Raw genomic sequence first — 19,427 nt, forward strand, 5'->3', positions numbered from 1 at the left:
GATTCAAAGTTCATAATTTGTAATTGTCCATTAAAAAAATAGATTCTGTATTCAGTTCTATTTCTAATTACTAAATGCCAATGGTGCCTGTTATCCTACGCAGTCATGATCTGAGTTTGACAAACCCAGTCTTCCATAGGATAAAACCATGTAAATTAGTTATAAGTCGGTGTCCATTTGGGTTTTCTGATCATACATTCACATACAATAAAATCTATTCAAGTTGACATTTTCCCAAGTCTAAATGACTAGCAAGAGTTCAAGGGAGGGGTTCTCCTCGGACTTTCTGTATCAAACAAAACTCGCCGATGCAAGGATGAACATCAGAGACTAAATTTATTGATGTATGATGACTAAAGCACCCTTTATATTTTATAATTTATTCACCAAGATACCCTTGTAAGCTGCTGATCACACCAATCACAATGTTCAGCACTTGTGCTTCTTGTTCAAACTTCACCAATATACTTTTCAATTTCCTATTTTTTGACCTTCAGATCAATCATTTCTTTCTCTTCTCTTCTGGTTTTCTTTTGGGACAAACTTCACCAATATACTTTTCAATTTCCTATTTTTTGACCTTCAGATCAATCATTTCTTTCTCTTCTCTTCTGGTTTTCTTTTGGGAACAGAGGAGAAATAGAGTAATGAGGGGAATAGATGGAGCCTCTCTGCCACTACCTGCCTAAGCAGCCAAGTGGAAGGTTGGAAATTAAATCATCGAGAACACTTCTTCAATGTATGGTAGATGTTAACAGTCAATAGTGTCCTTAGACCACACGATTGGAATCACAGAGAAGCTCCATTCTTTTACTACAGAAGGGAGGCAGAGAATACGAATAGTGAAAGGTTTGATTCGGCTAGTAAAATTCAAGTTGCTTAATTTACAGAATATCCGTTTGGAAGTATGATGGTGAAGTTGGTGTTTAATCATAATACACAGAATAGATTCACAGTAATGCCAAATGAATTGAATTGTTCTTATGATGTATGATGTGATTCGTCTCTAAAATTTTGCCCAGAAAATTTGTAATTTGATTAACAGTGAAAATTAATGGATTCAGGTATGTGTGTTTGGTTTGATAGAAAATTTAGAGGGAAACAGAAAGGAGAGAAATAGGAAGTTCTTTAAGCTGCTCCTTGGTCCTCAGTCCTTACAGGGTTTATTACAAGCACCATTTATACAAGGCTACAACTGAATGGTTTTACTTTTAGCTAAAGGATGACAGTCTACATTACATTGACCTGATAGAGTAGATGGAACCATCAGCACGCGAGACCAACTGAATCCCCAACCTTTGATGACCATTCTTCATTTCGTTATATGTAGAAAAAGAAAAAGGAGATAGGAATAATCTGTATAAATCTGTTTGTTTACAGAAAAAGTAGAAAAATTAAATGAGAGAGAGCAATTTATGGAGTTGAGTACCGACACGGAAATCTGGGATGCCAGAATACCGAATACGTGGAGCCAGGCTTTCCACATCACCCTTTGATCAATGGCCTTATAGATCACTTTTTAATCTTGGTAGAGCTTTTTGGCAAGTTTCTGGTGCAATCCGAAATATCACTTCTACCAAAAATCAGAGCGATCAGATGGTTATAATGCCTTTGACCCAACTCAACTACTCGCGTATTTAAAACCGACCTGGAGACCGAACCGGTCAGGATTCAGTTAACAGGTCGAACGGTGAGTCCGTTTTGACAAAAAAAATAAAAAATATAAAACGTTTGAACATTTCGAATGGTTAATTGCTTGGGTCAGCGGTTTACTGACCAAAATCAACCGTTTCTGGAGAAAATTCGATTTTGGGGGAAAATGGAACCGTTCACCTAACTGGTTCTCGATTTTTGGTCTAATCCGGTATTAAAAACCATGCGTAGAACCAACCGACGCTGATGCTTTCAAAAGTAGATAATTCTTGCCTTTTAGGTTCTGTTCGCTTTTCAGTAAATTACTTAATCTGAGTAAATACATTTATCCACATAAGTGTGTTTTAGGAAAGAATAATGGGCAAGTGTATTTACCCATATTCTTTAATTTCTTATATAAATAAAGTAATGACCATTTTATCCATATAAACAATTTATCTCTAGAAAAGTTATTTATCCACATAAAAATTACCTAACAAAATAAACTTTTTCCGATCCTTACAAAAAAAATATAAAATTCTTAATTCCCATTGACATATTTTCCCTCTCAAAATCCAGAAAAAAACACCCCCTAGTTACCGCTTATAAAAATTTGTTGAATTACAGTACGGCAGGGAAGACCGACTTAATGCTTTTGTGATTTTTGGGGGAGAGCTTCCTCTTTGTTGTTTGTGCTTCGTAATTATCAAAAAAAGAAAAGAAAAAAATACCTACTCATTTCCGATCCACGACTGACGACGCTAATAAATTTCTGGTTCAACAATTTTATACCCGGTCAATCAGTCCTGTTAAATTGTGTGCCACAAACGCAAACCTACCCAAAGTACCAATCGGACGGGAATCCACAGATGGCCATGCCATTCATGGTCCCGATTTCCAGTTTCTCTCTTCCTAATTTAGCAACTCCAGTGAAAGCTCACATCGCTGCTGCAGTTTCTTCGTCGCCTTCTTCGTCTTCTCTCAGCACCCCAAGTTCTTCCCTTCCTGTGACAACATCTTCCAACCCTATTTCGTCAAAACCCAATTTCAATTATATCACTAACAGCAGCAGAGGAATCAGCAATCAAGACGATGGTGATGACAGAAAAACCATATTACCGACTATGTCTGAGATCATGGAATCCTCAAAGACCCAGAACCTTAACCTACAGCTCCAAACACTGGGACCCTTATTCAGAATTACAGCCATCAACTTGGAAACCAAGAGAGAGCTTGGCAGGGCAGAAGGACTCATAAGACTCTGGTTGGGAGGGAAAATTCTTCACTTGGACTCCATTAGACTGCGCAGAGAGACACTCAGCATGGAGAGATCAATATTCGGCATTGGTTTGTTTATTGGAGCCGTTGCGGTCAGGTATGGCTACGATTGCGGTTGCAGAACAGCAGAACTTCTTGCCATCAATGACACAGATCTCTACCATTCCAAGGTTCTTAGTTGCTGATAACTCCTCTATTCCTTGTCTCTATCTTCACTTCTTCTCTTTGCCATTAGGATTCTTTTTTTTTTTCAGATTATTTATTTGTTTTATTCTTAATATCAGCTTGTTAAATTCTACAAAAGAATTGGGTTCAAGGCTGTACACGAAGTAACTGGTTCCTCCATGGGAGACCTCGCCCACATGCTTGTCTGGGGAGGCAAGGGGACTCGAATGGACGCAGATATTGAAGAGCTTTTGATAAAATGGGGAACCAGATTTAAAGTTCGCAGTTAAGTTATCCGCTACACCCTGTGTCCGTATAGGTTAATCGGCTTTATTGAATAGCTCATAACCTTGTGACTGCCTTCTCTTTCTTGCCAATGATCAGGCAAGTTGTTCATTCTCCCTCCTCTTTGTTGTATACTGTAAAGACTAAAGGGTTTGGGGTTCAGTTTGTCATGTCTTCTGATCAAATCTTCTGGTCTTCGGAAGAACGTTAATGAACTGATTTATTTCCCTCCAGACTCCACACTTTAAAAACATAATTATTTCCTGATTTCATTGTCTGGAATCATTTCTGCTATGAAGCATAATTCAACAAAAAGCGGACATTTAGCGTGAACTGGTTTATTTCCCTACTCATTAACATTTGTACTTGTTAGTTTTCTGTTTTTCTAGGCCTTGCATTGATATTACAATGTGGAACAAAACTGATTTAACTGAGAAGAAGCCGGATAACAATGAATCGGGATAAATCTATCATTTCATGGTTAGCTGAGCTTGGGACTCCACTCGAGTGTTTAAACCGGAAATAATTCTTGAATCAGATAAATATTCCAAGTCCTATTTGCTGAGAAAGATATAATCCACCAGTCTATTGGTAAGGCAACTTTGAGGCCTGGGAACAGGGAATAAGAGATATTGAATTCATTCATGGACCCTTTCGTAATCAATGAAATCCGAGTTTTTGAGCCAGGGACCCTTCCTTTCCCCCTTGAATCTATACATTCAATGGAGTAAACCAAATGGATATCTTGGCCAAGTAATACGATGCTTATATGGTGAGGCCCAGATCTGCTGAAATCAAAAAACGTAGAAACACGCTGAGAGCACAGCATCCAGACACACTGGGGGAACATTTGGTTGTATAGATTCAAGCTCGAATAGATCTCAAATTCGCAATGACACCCTAAAATCAGACATATAACTATGACATGCTGCAAGCCAGTCTTTCATAAAAGGGCCAAGTTAGAGGGTGAAACATTTCATTTTCATGAAGACACCAACATCAGTAAGAGGGGCAATTTCACTTGTTTCACATTGAGGGGCGCTTTAGCAGGCATTCTCTGGAGTTCAAGATGGGTATTAGAATTAAAGGTGACTTCAGTGTTTTGGGGAATTATTTTTGAGTCAATCCTAAATCATATTGATTTGCCTACGAGATCAACCACTTCCAAATGCTTAAACATTTGCCTTAAGCACAAAATTGAATATAAAAGGGAACTTTCAGGTAAGACATGGGCATTAATGGTGCTAAAACTTTTTCGTATTATAACTTTGTGCTTAGGATGTTCTGACCACCAAACTTCGCGACAATAGTATTCCTTTCTTTTTCCACTTCCAGATGAATCTTCCTCAATCCTAGTGTCAAGTCTCAGCATAAAGGTTAAGCCATCATTCCAAATTCAATCTATTCTAGTGAAAAATGAAATGGGTTGTACCCCTAATATCAGCAGGGGCTGCAATTTACAGTTTTAATCTGTCATAGCCACAGTAGTACTTTTACAGTTTAAATCCATAATCCCACAGTTTCAAAGCTTTGGGTCAAATTCAAATGCCTTGGTTTCCAAGTCAGTATGTGGAAACGCTCCAAAGACGGTCGTAGCAAATCACAAAGTTTCAATGTGTGGGTATAAAAACATTTAACGCAAAGAAGGGTCGGCCTTGATGATTTGGCAAACCATTTCCACCGTGGAACCAAACCACCTCTTATAATTTCAAGTGGGTTGGTTTAGTGTTTAACCAAATAATGTGCAGCGTAACAATAGATTCGATGAAATAAATGAAGGACTAACGAAGGGAACATTCTCATCATGTCAAAATTCTATGGAAGTTAAAAACATTCTCATCATGTCAAAATGGTGGAATGCTTACAGAAAATTGAAGGAATGACAAAACAGACCTAAATATCCAATCAAATAGTCCACAGCCATCCCAGAACCTACAAAGAATATATATCTGTGGAACCATTTATTGCCCGTACTCTAACCACAAATGTGTAGAGAGAATTCATCAGTTGTGTTATCTTTAGCTCTAACCAAGGGAACATTCAAGGCTTAAGAGCCAGGGTAAACCCAAACTTGGGATTCTTTTCCAAGGCTTTGGTGTCAAACTCACCAGAGATTGTCAAGATAGATTTGGGTTTAAGCTCATGTTGAAGGAGGGCCCCAAGTTTCCCATGGTTGTTGAGTCTCGCCTTCACTACTGTATGTGGATCAACAGCATATAACCCTCCAACTGTGAATGTATTCTCATTTGTGGAGAACCTTCTCGTGATCTCTGCCACTCCAGCACTCTTCTTAAGCAGGTCCAGATGGTGAACATATGATGCTCTGAGTGTGTCACCCTTGTCAGCCCTGGAGAATAAGGGACCAAGTATCAGAAAATAGTGCAGTTCTCAAGTAGGATGACTTGCATGTCTGGCGATGCTGTTATCTCTGCTAGAAGTGGGAGGTATTGTAAATATGCTACATACGCAAAGTGCTCATGAAGGTAAGATCTCAGGTTGACAAGCATGCAAATGCTTGTTTAAGGGCAGCTGCTTCATGCAAAATATAACAGAGGCTAGGATCATACCCATACTACCCCCTCAACAGACTTTATTGCAGGGACCAGCATTGGGTAATAGCCTTTATATACAGTATGGACACAGCATGGACATGAGAATAAAAATGAAGTCATGATGTAGTTGAACACGTTGCTACTAGTCCGTGTTACATTACATAAGACTTACAGAATTATTGAAGCACTAGACTCTGGCTTTGTCACGCTAATGCCAGCATTATACTTGGTAAAACTACCCAATTTAATCTCATAGCCCGCCTCTACACCAAATGCAAAGCTTGGGGTTCCAATGGTTGCTGAAAGATCAACAGATGGGGACTGGTTCAGAGCAACAGATGTAGCAAAAGTTGCATGGTCATGGAAGTACTGCACTTCCAGCTGTAATAAAAAACAAACTATAGGTCAACAAGAAGTTTGCAATTACAATTTCAATTATCAAAAAGTGCTGATTTGAGAAAATAAGATAAGTACCTTTCCTGATCTGTAATCAGGATATTTCAATGTAGCAATTGTTTTAGTGGATGGAAAAAGGTCTGCGAAAGTGAGAGTGGTTGACAACTGCAAAGAAGAATGCATAAGAAGAAAATAACGATGAGAGAGAGAGAGAATAGCATTTTGAAGCAGGCATAAGACAAAAAAGGAAAACTGCATAAGAAACATACATTTGTGTCTGTATCAACTTTGACATCAATGAGAGTGCTCTTGTATTTCCATTGGGCTGCAACATCACCAGATGATAATCCTCCCTTCTTCACAGCAGTTGAAGTGAGGGCCTGGATGTATAAAAGAACTCAGCTGTCACACTCAATCGGTATAGATGTACAAGGTAACCAAATGAGGGGGAGGGGAACCTTAGGAAGCATGATGTGAAACACAGAAATGAAAGGAAATTTTAACTGCAGTGTTTAATGATCCAAAAATGGGAAATATGTGCTATGGAGAAAGTAAAATGTTGTTATTTGGAACTAGAAAAATAACTCCATTTTAGGAGTAATAAGCAGAACTATATTGGGAAAGCACAGCAACGTTGTATTTAGTAAACAAAGAAAGATCACCAAAGTAGAGAGCAAAGTAACAATAGCTCCAATACAAGTGTTTTTTTTTGGATCAGTTAGCTCCAATACAAGTGTTACCAAGCCCCTTCGCCAATTATCAGCTCATTCCAGCATTATGGCCATCAGTTATTAACACAAGAGTCACATGGAGAAAAGAGAACTTCCAGCTATGTCAACTGCCACAATTGTGCGAGTATAATCAGGATACCCGAAAGTTAAAGCATCCAACCATGCCACCATGGGTCCAATAACTTATAAATAGGTCTGAGAATTTGCTTTCAAGAAAGAAAGTCAACATAAACCAAATGTGTTTTGTTTTTTTTTTTGAGAAATGATGAAATATATTAATGGAAAAGAAAGTAACAAGGCTTCTAAGGGAGAGGTTCCCTCAAAACAGCCACAAATAGACATGATAAACAAAGCTACCCCTCATCAACAAACATCCTAAGATTAACATCTCTGAAACTGTTGTTTATGACACTCCAGTTTACTAATGTCTTCTCCACAGCTGCGCAAACTTTCATCGGAGCCCAGGCTTTATCTTCAAAAATACGTCTGTTTCTCTCTGTCCAGAGACACCAACAGACCACCAGAGGAATAGCTTTCCAGAGCACCTTACCCCGCTTGGCAAAACCAAATGAGTATTATGGGAGTTTTCTTAATTATATGTAATATGTGAATGGCCAATTTACCGAATTCATAGTCATGTATTATTCACTCAGACTTTAGTGCTTTTAATCGGAACTAGTGATAGTGAATAGACTGACAAGAAATCTTGAAGTCTATCAGAACTCTCCAACTGACTGCTTCATATACGTGTATACATATCTATAACAAAATATAAGAAGAATTTTAACCATGTTCTTCTAAAAAACTAGTAATTTTAGTGGGAGTACTTCAACCTCAAAGATCATATAACAACATTTTCTACCATCAAAGCAAGCTCTATTTTATGTGTTATACATATCTCGGTATATCTTAAAGACTTAAACTTTTTGGCACATGCTAGGTATTCCAACAGGGGATGTAATACACCAATATGCATCACTTACAAGGTTAATATTATGCATGATAATAACAATATCCTGAACCATGGTTACAACCACAGCAGCATCACAAAGGCAACTGACCTTGGAGGTGAGTGGTTACAAGAAATTAGTTAGTACAAATAGTAAATAAGCAAATTATCACAGAGATAATTAATTACAATACTAACTAATACCAAGGGAATGTAATGTTCAACTTGATAATTTGCTAAATCTAGGTGTTGGTAGAGAAGGACTAGTAGTGTCAGTTCGTCTTTAAGTTCCAAGATCCTTCCTTTTTCACAAATACTATAAGAGTTTTTCTTTATACTAAATAAACTAATAATGGTTAAAGATTATAAAATTAATTATTTGGCCTCAATAATAACAATAATAATAAAGCATTTCATCATTCTGGTGTCAACAATGACTGTCCATTTTTCTATAACAATTTTTCTCTTTGATAAGCAACAAAGATCAAAAGATTTATTATTAATAATGCAAAATGATAAAAACCCCTAAACTAGAGAGAGACTCAAGAGACATAACTACCATACAGTTTGCAGCTTGCTGACACTAGAAATAATATCAACAAAGTTAAGAATCAAAACACAGTCAACCTCTAGGCTGAAACCCAGACATCCCCTTCCTGCCTCCTCACCCCTTCCTTTGAAAAGGAATCAGCAGCTCATTGACTAAGCAACCTAAATGACCTATTCAACCTAACAAACAAATTATATACACAGATAACAGAATTAAATTCTAAAAGCAGCACTGAGGAAATCGACTCCTTAACAGTGGAAAAGGGATTTTTTTTTTACTTTCCGATTTTAGTATAAGGAGTTTCTCCATAAATAACTAACATCTTTGCCAAATTAATGCTATTTGAAGATATAAGTAAGTATTCCTTATCCAATTACTCTGCAAAAGGAATGTTCATAAAGATGGAAGCATCATACCAGCGATGCAGACTTCATCATTAAATAGGAATTTCTGTACTTGTGACCGTGCATTAAAGATGTCATCAACCAAGTTGAGATATAGAAGGAAGCACACAATAAGTTTGATTATGAAAACACATTCGCAGCATAACTGCATAGTAATATAAGACCCCCACCTCCTTTGGAGTGGACACTTGGGCAGTGGTAAGAGGTAGAACTAAGGATTTGGCAAGGGCAGTTAAGGACAATCTAACTACAGATGATCAAGTTGAAAGTATTACCTGTGATAATTAGGGTGAGCAATGAGCATTGTGATGAGAATAGATATCAAATTCAGATAAGAAGAAGGGTAGTAAGGCGTAGGCCAACAATTTTCCAGTTTTCTTGCATTAGCATCCTTCTCTAAGCTAAAGATTACCATCAAATGACTACTGAGTTTCTGGTATTCCTTGGTGAACAATGATATTAACCCATCAACTGACATTCTAATCTATGATTTGTTTTCTCTCTATCAACAAAATTTATCATTCCTCCTCATTATTAGAACGGAAATAAGCATCGCTCTTACCTACTAAACTTGATGGTAAGTTTACTGAAAAGAAAAGCTATAATAAACCTCAGAACAATAAGTAATGAACAGGAAAAAAGAAAACAAAGAACAAAGAGAAATACACTATAAAATCGAATCAGGTGCAGTACTAAGAAACATCTGCATATTCCATTTAGTTCCACAAAATGAATATACACAATTCAACGCAACCTATTGAGTTAAGGCCAATGCATATTTATTGAAACCACCTTGATCAAGCAAACCTTAAATGAAGAGTTGAAACTTATAGTAAATGCAAAAATGAGAAACAAAAACAGATCAGAAGGTAATCAGTTCATACAACTCCAGCATCACTGTAAGTCGTGACGGTGAATTTCTGATCGGAGCTATAATCCTTAGTTAACAGATCTGCAAGCCAAGACAGAGAACAATCAAAAAATCGAGATTCCAATCGAAATTGAGAGAGATAACGAGAACACGGAAAGAAAGAAAGAGTAAAACACGCCATCTCACCTTTGGCCTTCTTTCCGATGTCGGAGAAGAGTCCCGGCCCCTTGCTCATGTTTGCAGGAAGAGAAGAAGAGAGATAGAGGAGAGGACAAGTGCTGGACGGAAACAAAAAAGGGAGCTCTGAAACTCCAAGAAGAGGGGAGAGAGAGAGACCGAGCTCAACGGCAGAAAATGAGGGTTTCTTCTGCTGCCACGAAGGTGAATGAATTCGGGTTTATGATAGGAAAATTACTTAAAATTTCCATCAACTATATTATAATTTCCAAAACTTCCCCCGTCCGTTGAATATTTGATTAAAACCTACCCCAAATAAGTAAATATATATTACTTTAATAAATGACGAAAAGACAACAATACCCCTCATTAGTAAAGTAAATATTGAAATTCTATTTTTATTCCTCTTACAATGAAAACGCTGCTTCATTTGCCATTTAAATCAAACTATAGTTGAAGATCAGAGAGCCGCCGTGGTCGAAGAAGATGATGATTTTTTTTTTTTATATAAACCAGAGGTCAAAAAAATGAGCTACATAGGGACGTTAGCATTCAGTAAGACACTTAAAAAAGAAGGTAAATAAGAAACAGAATTAAAATTTGAATGAACACAAATAGCAAGCCAATAAGAAGGTGGATACAGACCATATGTCTCTCTTTTTGAAGTTAAAATTACGCTTTTGCCATTTGAGCCTCGGTGGATACAGGCCCGATCCTGACCCAATAGGAAAGTGCGCAAAATCGGTTCCTAACTGGACCCTCTCTAGGATCTGTAACCGAGACCGTTGGGTGTGACCCAAGAAGACCCGATTATAATTTAGCAAAAATTTTTAACCTGTAATTAGAAAAATAAACCTACTTATTTGTTTTCTTAGGCCTGGGAAAATCCATTTAACTCAAAGTTCATCAAGACATCAACATTCAACACATCGTTCGGAAAAAATTAATAATACGAGAAAAGAAGTGAAGGCACCGTCGAGGTTCCATGTTTTCGGGTAGTCGATCAGGCGCAGAATTACAATTCAATGCATACATGAACAATAAAGTCTGTTTTGGAATGGTGTGTATTTATTTACTAAATGTTTATGTTTAATTTATTAATAAAATTCAAAAAAATAATAATGAATTTATTTATTGACATTTAGGCGTCATTAGGCACCACGTCACCAAAATAATGAATATATGCCTATTCATAGGAGGAAGGTTAAAATGAAACTTCACGCACATAAATCAATGCTTATTTTTTTGAATCTCTATGCATAAGAATCCTCATAATGGGGGAAATGATGAAATGGCATATATGTGGCAATGTTTATTTAATAAATGCTCATGGTGCCAAACACATGCAAAATGGTTAGCCGAACAATATTGGAGAATGTTCCAACACTCGAGTAGGTAAGAGTGGCAATTTCAAAAGGTATAAACTAGGTCAGCTGGAACCAACTTTGTAAAAATAAGCTTGATTGTGGCTTAGGTTTTAGTGACCCAATTTGTTTTAACAATCACTACTAACTAAATCAGTTTGGAGGTTAGTAAGAGATGAAAATAATCTTTGGGCTAAAGTAATGAGAGCAAAATATTTGAAGCACAGGTTCTTTTTAAATGATGAATTTCATAGAAATGAATATTGGGGTTGGAAGAGTGTATTAGAAGGGAAAAAAGTCATTTTCAAAGAAATGTTCTGGATGGTGGGTTCGGGAAGAAGAATTGCCATGTGGGACGACCCGTGGGTTTTTGGGCTGCCAGGCTTTAGAATATGACTCCATATCACTTGCGCACGAGAAATCTGCCCACATCTACTCACAACACACTACCCCCGTGAATTGGGAACATCTCCCCCTGCATAATACCATGTAGGAGGATGAGATGTTCTCCATGTGCGGATGCGATGTTATGTGGGTAGACGTGGGCAGGAGATCCAGACTCTTAGAATATATAGTCCCGAACCTAGATTGAGGGGGGGGGGGGTCTAAGTCGTTGGTCTAGTTGATCTAGAGCCCAGAAGTTGGAATGTTGATCTTGATTCGATAAACTCAATCGTCACACTGCAGGTTGTTGCCCAAATCCTAAGTATAAGGGTTCCTTTAATCGAGAGGGATGATCTTGAAAAATATCGGATGTAGAACTATGGGCTAATCATGAAGTCCTACAATACGGAGACCGGATTTGCTCCTCACACCTAGCACCTCACGCGCACATCCTATCATGCATTGGGAACATCTCCCATACTTATTAGTTATTATTCACGGGAGATATTCCCAATGCACGGTGGAAGTGGATGTGGATGTGAGGAGCAAATCCCATCTCTACGATACATGCTCAGCAGTAGAGATGTTCATTATATGGTTCAAACCACAAACTGAACCGAACCAATTTGAATTTATGATTTGGTTTGATTTATACCTATAAACGGGTTGGTTCGGTTTGAGATTTTTTCTATATTACGGTTTGCGATTTTGGTTTGGTTTATTGAATTTTATAAATCGAACCAAATCATAAACCATAAACCAAAATTTTATATACATATATATATATATATAATATGAATATATGATATGTTATAAATATATAATGAATTCTTTATTTTATAATAAAATAATAAATAAAAATCTTAAGTTTTAAGTTTTAAGGGAGCTATTTGGGCTTTCTAATTAGGTTAAACCCAAAAGAATCATAGAATGGTTTAAAGTCCTGATGAGGGCGGATTTGACCCTCCAATGATATTGTGACACATGGCACCTCAGAACAACTAGGTGACACCCGTAACCAGTTTGGCAACAACTTGCCTTAGCCAAGTTGATGGTGTCCCACCTGGTAGCCTGGTCCTGGCGTGAACTGGCAGCCTGGCCCAGGCGCGACCTGGCCCTGGTACGAAATGGCAGCCTGGCACAGGCGCGACTTGGCGGCTTGGTCCTGGCGCGAACTGGCAGCCTGGCACAGGCGCGAACTGGCAGCCTGGCACAAGCACGACTTGGCGGCCTGGCCTTGGCGCGAATTGGAAGCCTGGCACAGGCGCGAGCTGGCAGCCTGACACAGGCGCGACCTGGCCCTGGCGCGAACTGGCGACCTAGCCCAGGTGCGAACTGGCGGCTTGACCCTGACGCGACCTGGCCCAGGCGCCGACCTGGCGACCTGCGAGACGTACTCAGCAACAAATTCGACATGCATATCCAAACACTCCCACGATCCATGGAAGTTGGTCCACGTGCCAAACGATTCGGAGGGTAGTCAACGTGCATGGCAGTTGCCTTAGGGAATCTCGGACCACTTAGGTGACTTCTCGGAAATCTCGGATATGGTGCGTGAAGCCCACGCCAAACCATGCCTATATAAAGGCACCGCCCCCAATGACATGAGGGGGGGGGGCAAGTAAGCATATTCTAACTCTCATACATTGTGTTTTTTAGCTCGCAGTCTACTATGAGAGTACTGACTTAAGCATCGGAGCGACCTCGCTGGGTTAGCCACCCCGGGTCCTCTGACATTGATTCCTTGCAGATCTCTAAAGAACGATGGCGCTCAACAATCAGTCCGACTCGCCACCTAATAGGCAGCTCGACCCTCTAGTCAGCTCGTTACCTAACGTGCCTAGCTTGGCCCAGTCAACTCGTCACCTAACCTGCCTAACTCGGCAACTAATCTGCCCCCAGCTTGGCCTAGTCAGCTCGACATCCAAGTCCTCATTCAACAAAAGTTCACTTCGGCCTCTGACTCATCAACCACTTGGAAACAGACCAAATGACGAGGTACTTAACACAAAAAATTGATATACAACCAAAAATTGATACATCAAGTCCCAAATCGTATTAAAAACTGACCAAACAGTAATAAAAGGTTTGGCTTGATTTTCATACCAAAAAGGTTAGTTAGATTTAAAAATTTCTCAAACCTTAATTTATCGATTTAGTTTGAAATCTTTTTTAAAAAATTTCTCAAACTATACTTTACCGATTTAGTCTGAAATTTTCTCCAAATCGCATCTAACCGGACAATAAACACCCCTATTTACTAATCTTATATTTGAATTTGACTTACAAGCTACCAATTCATCCCTCGTCAGAAGCAATGTCTCAAATGGCTAGCTGAAGTTCTCTTTTTTGAACACATCAGTGATGTTAGATCAATGTCATAGAGTAGTCTTAAATCAATGTTACAGGGGGGCTAGTAGGTGTGCGGACATGCTAGCTAATTTAGCTCTTTATCACTTCATTTTGTTCATGAAATACAATATTGATGATGCACGATCTGGCCGGTCTTAGCTGTTGATGATCTTGCCTCTGAAATGGGTAACGGGGACCTGAAACGAGAAGAGAAGAGAAGCTCCGGGGAGAACCCGGCGTAAGGGCTCCGAAGCTCAAGTTAGAATCCTTCAAAGGCAAGAATAACCAGGTAGCACGAAAGTTAGCATACCTCATCCCTGGGGGGGTAGAAGCCTTTTATAACCACTTCGCGCACTCACTTCCAGGCCTCCGTCAGGTCGGACATGATTACTTCTGAACTCCTGCCAGTTCGGGCGTCACTTCCTCTGGTCGGACAGAACCGCCACTGTTCCTTCTGTCGGAGCCGTCTCTACGGCTAGTGACGACGGTTGCAGGTGGCGGTGGCAGGAAGCCGTTGGAAATGCGGTTGTCAGGCGTCAGATCCCAAATCAGTCAGGTACGTCGCCCTTGGATAGGGACGTCCTTGGCATCGGGTACGTCTGGCGGGCCTGGTGTTTTGGAAGTGAAGTGTTGGAGTGGCGAGCGAGGTGCCTTAAGTTCGGTTTGGAATGTTTCGAGCTGCCACGGGTAAGCTCGGGTCAGCATCGTGAGGCTTGGGGCCCAGTACAGTTCGTGCTCCTCGCAGGGAGCTCGGGTTCTCTAGCTCGGGTTCTTTAGGGAGCTCGGGCTCCTAGTACCGAGCTAGGACTTAGGGAGCTCGGGTTTTAGGGAGCTTGGACTTTTAACGGGGAGTTCGCTCTTAACAAGGAGCTCGGACTAAACACAGCGATCTGGAGTTGAGGCTCGGTAGTGAGTTTGGACTTGCTTCCGATGTTCGCTTTGGGTGCTCTACTGTCCCGAGCTGCTTGCCTTTGCCACGCATCGGGCGATCGCGAGGTCGGGCCAAATTTCCCTTCATCAATTGCCCCCCACTCCCTGTGACAACGGTTCCGTCTTGGCGCGGGGAGTTTGCAAGGTAGTGGGAGGGTTTTGGTCCGTGCTGAGCGCGCTCGCTCCAATTTGATTTTCAAAAAGGGGCGCGCGTTCGGAAGTCGTGACGTCAGTTATTCGGGAGTTGCGCTGCAGACGCTTTTATTGCGAGGGGACGTGCGCCGTTGCTCCGTCAGTTACGGGAAGACGCGTGCCGACACCTGTCCTCTGACAAGACGTGCGCGACGTTCCATCAGTCTCTGAAAGATGTGCGCTGATTGGTTTTGGAAGACGTGCGTCTTAGCGCGGTTGTGGGCCGTTGGATTGGCTTTGATCTGGGCCGTCGCTTTCCATATGCTGTGGATATAAATAGTGCGCAGCAGGGGGGGCCCGTCCTTGCTATTGTCGTATACCTTGAGCTCGCGCCTTAAGTTTCAGCTTGCGTCCCAGGTCTTGCTTGTTCGAGTTCTCGCGGTCTGCTTCAGTCTTCTCCCCGGGTGAGTATTTTTTGGAATCCCGTTCCGTTTCGCGATGTCTGGTTTGGAGGGTTCAGACTGCTCAAGCGGGTCTGATGTGGGTTCTACGAACCAGTTTGCGTCCCACGGTAGTTCAAGCGAGCCCGATGTAGGTCCTGAGGGAGGGGTCGGGCCTACCACCCGAGGTGCTTCGGGTAGGTCGGCATCCACCTCCCGCCGTGGCCGGGTTGTAGATCAGTTCGGCCCTTCGACCATGACGCTTGAGGAACTTCAAACCCTCGTAGACTACTATAATTTGCCCAGTGAGTACGGTTATTTTATCCCTACGGGGAGCTTTCCTTGGGAACATGGCCCTGATGAGATGGTGATTTTCCGGGAACAGCTCGCCGCGGGGCTGCGACTGCCCTTCCACCCTCTTCTTGTTGAGGTCCTAAACCACTTCGGTGTGACGGTTGGCCAGCTTCACCCGAACTCTATTAGGAACTTAGTGGGAACGATCTCTTTATTTTGCGACGAGAACTTCCCTCTGGATCTGGAGATTTTTTCTTCTATCTTAATGTTGAAAAAGTAAGTGGGTCCCCTTCCTGGGCGTAGGCGGGCATACTACCTGTCCCCTCGCCCGGGCTTCAAGCTCTTACACGGACTCCCCAATAAGGTCCCGGCGTGGAAGCGGGACTATTTCGGGGTGCGAAGTGCGATGGGGTGGCCGTTTCAGACCGGCTGGGGAGTGGCCGCTCCTGATTCCGGCATCACACTTGATGAGGAGACGGCGGAGGGCCTCCGGCAATGGGCGCGGCTTGGGCTGGATTGCCAATGGTATCTGACAGAGGCCAAGCTTATTGCTGCGGGCCTGAGTTCGGGTAGGTTCTTTTCCTAGTGATCTTGTCTCGTTCTTTGCTTATGTCTTACTGATGCCGAACTCCTTTTCGCAGGTACAATGGATTCTCGAGGGTCACGAGGTGCGCACTTGTTCGAGGGGATGAAGAGGAGAAAGCGGGTGGCCAAGCGAGCTCGCGCCGAGCCATCCCGAGCTGCGGAGCCTGAGGTGCCGGACTGTCCGGCAGAGGGGCCTGAGATGGTTCCTCCTATGCAGGGGCCGGCGGGGGCTCCTTATGCTGAAACCACACACACGGGGGGTCCTTATGCAGAAACCACACACACGGGGACTCCCGCCTATTCCGAGTCCGCTCATACGCGGGCTGGGCCGTCGGGCTCGGAGGCCCCGGGGGATTTCAGGAGCGTGCTGTTGCCTGTGCATGCTCTTCAACGGAGTAAGGAGGTGATGTTCCCTGAGGAAGTTGCGGCGTGGACTGAACTCCCTCTGCACCAAGTGGCCTGCCGTGCCGTTACTCATGCCATGGTGGTAAGTGATCCCTTCTTCAGAGCTTGGCTTCTATTTTTACATTCGTTTATCTGACCTCGTTTTCCTTTGATAGGTGAACTCCTCCATTCACGCCTTGGCGAACCAGGTGGAGAAATGCTCGCGGCAGGCGCGAGCTGCCGAGGAGGCCGCTCGGACTGCCGAGGAAAATGCTCGTGCTGCTGATGCTGCTGCTCGCCGTGCGCGGTCTAGGCAGGCGAGGTCTCAGAGGGACACCGAGGCCATGGGGGTGGTGGTGCAGCGTATGGCGGAAATGAAGCAGGACCTGGAGCACCAGGTCGAATATCTTCAGGAGGATATCAGGGAGAGGACTCAGATCTTCTCTCAAGGCATCGAAGACGCGAGGAAGAAGGCTGTCAGCGATTACATTGCTTCGCCGTATTTCGATGACCTGATGGTAGACTCCTACCGGAGGGGTTTCAAGCTGAGTCGGTGGATGATCCGGAATACGTACCCCGATCTCGATACCAGCGCCATATCCACTTCGCGCATCACTCCGGAGATGGCAAATGCCGCGGATGCCGAACCAGAGTCCGAGGGGGAGGCAGGTCCTTCGGGCGTTGTTGGAGAGGCTTCTGATAACGATGAAGTAGCCCCGGGCTTGTGAAATGAAATGAAATGTACACATCTGTTTTGAAATGAAAAGTCTTTTTGTTCATGTACTTGTGTCTTCGAGCTATGTTTTTTGCCGAACTGACCATTTCGGTCCCTCAGTTCGTTTTATGAAATGACTTCGGCGTACTTGCTTTGGTGGCCTACAGATAGTACCTTCTCAAGTTGACAACGTTCCATGCTCGGGGTATTTGTTTACCCTCTAGGGTTCTGAGCTCATACGCTCCCCCCCTGAGTGTTTTCATTACTCTGTAGTGTCCTTCCCAGTTCGGCCCAAGTTTCCCTACGCCGGGTTCGAGCACCATGACCTTACGGAGAACCAGGTCGCCGACGCGGAAGTCCCTCTTTTTTACTCGCGCGTTGTAGTACCGAGCTACCTTTTGTTGGTAAGCCGCAGTTCGGATGTGCGCGAGGTCTCTCACTTCGTCCAGTAGGTCGAGATTGGTGCGCAACTCGCCCTCGTTTGTCCGTTCGTCGTACGCTTCTAGTCGTAACGTAGGCACTTCGATTTCCGCCGGGATCACTGCTTCGGTGCCATAGGTGAGGTTAAAGGGGGTCTCACCCGTGGCGGTCTTTTTCGTGGTTCAGTGTGCCCATAAAACACTTGGTAGTTCGTCTGCCCACAAACCTTTGGCTCGGTCCAATCGCGCTTTTAGTCCGCGGAGGATGGCTCTGTTCATTACTTCTGTTTGGCCATTTGCTTGTGGGTGTGTGACCGATGTGAAGTTCTGACTAATTCCCATACTTCGGCACCATTCTTGGAACTTGATGTCTTCGAACTGTTTGCCATTGTCGGAGATCAGTACCCGAGGTAGCCCGAAGCGACATACGATGTTTTTCCAAAAGAAGTTTTGTTTGTTTCGGGCCGTAACTATTGCCAGGGGTTCGGCTTCTATCCACTTTGTGAAATAATCTACTGCCACCACTAAGAATTTTCTCCCGCCTGTTGCTGGTGGGAATGGCCCCTGGAGGTCGATGCCCCATTGGGCGAAGGGCCATGGACTGGTGAGATACTTGAGGTCGGCCACGGGCTGATGGTGGATGCTGACGTGCTTCTGACACTTGCTGCATTTTCTGACGAGCTCGATTGCCTCTGTCTTCATCGTTGGCCAGTAGTATCCTTGTCGAAGTGCCTTTTGGGCGAGGGCTCTGCCCCCCAAGTGTCCGCCGCACAAGCCTTCATGGATGTCGCGGAGTACCAGCTCGGCTTCGGCTGGGCGCAAGCATCGCAGATAGGGGAGCGTGTAGGATCGTCGGTACAACCGTTCGTCTATCATGACGTATTTGGCTGCCTGGCGCTGCACCCTCTTGGTTGTGTTGCGGTTCGCGGGGAGGGTTCCGTCTAACAAGAAGCTTGCGAGTGGGTCGATCCAGCTCGGCTCTGCTTCGGTGACGGGAGCGACCTCTTCTGCCCCACCGAGAATGCTGGGCCGAGGCAAGTCCTCTACGTACACGGTTCTCCTGGCGTTGTGGCTCGTACTAGCCAGCCGGGACAGGGCGTCAGCCTCAGCGTTCTCTGACCTCGGGATTTGCTTGATGAAGTGTGATTGGAAGTTGAGTAGAGCTTCCTTTACTTTTGTCAAGTACGCAATCATAGTGAGTTCGCGTGCTTCGTATTCGCCTATAATTTGGTTGACCACGAGCTGGGAATCACTGCAGATAACCACGTGCTTTGCCCCGACCTTGCGCGCTAGGTTTAGCCCGGCTATCAGTGCCTCGTTGTTGGATGCCGCGAACTCAAAGCGTAGTGCGTATTCCAGTTTTGTTCCGCCCGGGCCGCGTAGCACTATTCCAGCCCCGTTGCCTTGTTGGTTCGAGGAGCCATCCACGTGAAGGATC

The 19,427-nt window shown here is 43.1% G+C and overlaps 2 protein-coding genes across 2 annotated transcripts; one reads left to right on the top strand and one right to left on the bottom strand.

Annotated features, from left to right (window-relative positions):
* Positions 1-2,354: 2,354 nt before the first annotated feature.
* On the top strand, positions 2,355-3,593 carry LOC104608315 (uncharacterized). The gene is made up of 2 exons (XM_010274266.3): positions 2,355-3,080; positions 3,195-3,593. Exons 1-2 carry the CDS (start codon positions 2,502-2,504, stop codon positions 3,363-3,365), a joined length of 750 nt encoding a protein of 249 aa, XP_010272568.1. The 5' UTR covers positions 2,355-2,501; the 3' UTR covers positions 3,366-3,593.
* A 1,510-nt stretch (positions 3,594-5,103) lies between these two features.
* LOC104608308 (mitochondrial outer membrane protein porin 2-like) lies at positions 5,104-10,287 on the bottom strand. Its single transcript, XM_010274259.3, has 6 exons — positions 10,000-10,287; positions 9,827-9,894; positions 6,578-6,688; positions 6,387-6,473; positions 6,085-6,293; positions 5,104-5,707 (listed from the first exon to the last, which is right to left on the bottom strand). Exons 1-6 carry the CDS (start codon positions 10,046-10,048, stop codon positions 5,401-5,403), a joined length of 831 nt encoding a protein of 276 aa, XP_010272561.1. The 5' UTR covers positions 10,049-10,287; the 3' UTR covers positions 5,104-5,400.
* Between the last annotated feature and the right edge of the window lie 9,140 nt (positions 10,288-19,427).

Source organism: Nelumbo nucifera, chromosome 5 (assembly GCF_055504915.1).
Source record: "Nelumbo nucifera cultivar China Antique chromosome 5, China Antique-T2T, whole genome shotgun sequence".
Classification (NCBI taxonomy): Eukaryota; Viridiplantae; Streptophyta; class Magnoliopsida; order Proteales; family Nelumbonaceae; genus Nelumbo; species Nelumbo nucifera.

Bases quoted from the DNA above. Each gene is read 5' to 3' on its own strand.
- LOC104608315 (XM_010274266.3), top strand. From the start codon at position 2,502: ATGGCCATGCCATTCATGGTCCCGATTTCCAGTTTCTCTCTTCCTAAT. The intron at 3,081-3,194 runs GTTCTTAGTTGC...TCTTAATATCAG, and splicing joins CAGATCTCTACCATTCCAAG to CTTGTTAAATTCTACAAAAG.
- LOC104608308 (XM_010274259.3), bottom strand. From the start codon at position 10,048: ATGAGCAAGGGGCCGGGACTCTTCTCCGACATCGGAAAGAAGGCCAAA. The intron at 9,895-9,999 runs GTGAGATGGCGT...CTTGGCTTGCAG, and splicing joins CATCGGAAAGAAGGCCAAAG to ATCTGTTAACTAAGGATTAT. The intron at 6,689-9,826 runs GTATGAACTGAT...TTATACATCCAG, and splicing joins CTTACAGTGATGCTGGAGTT to GCCCTCACTTCAACTGCTGT.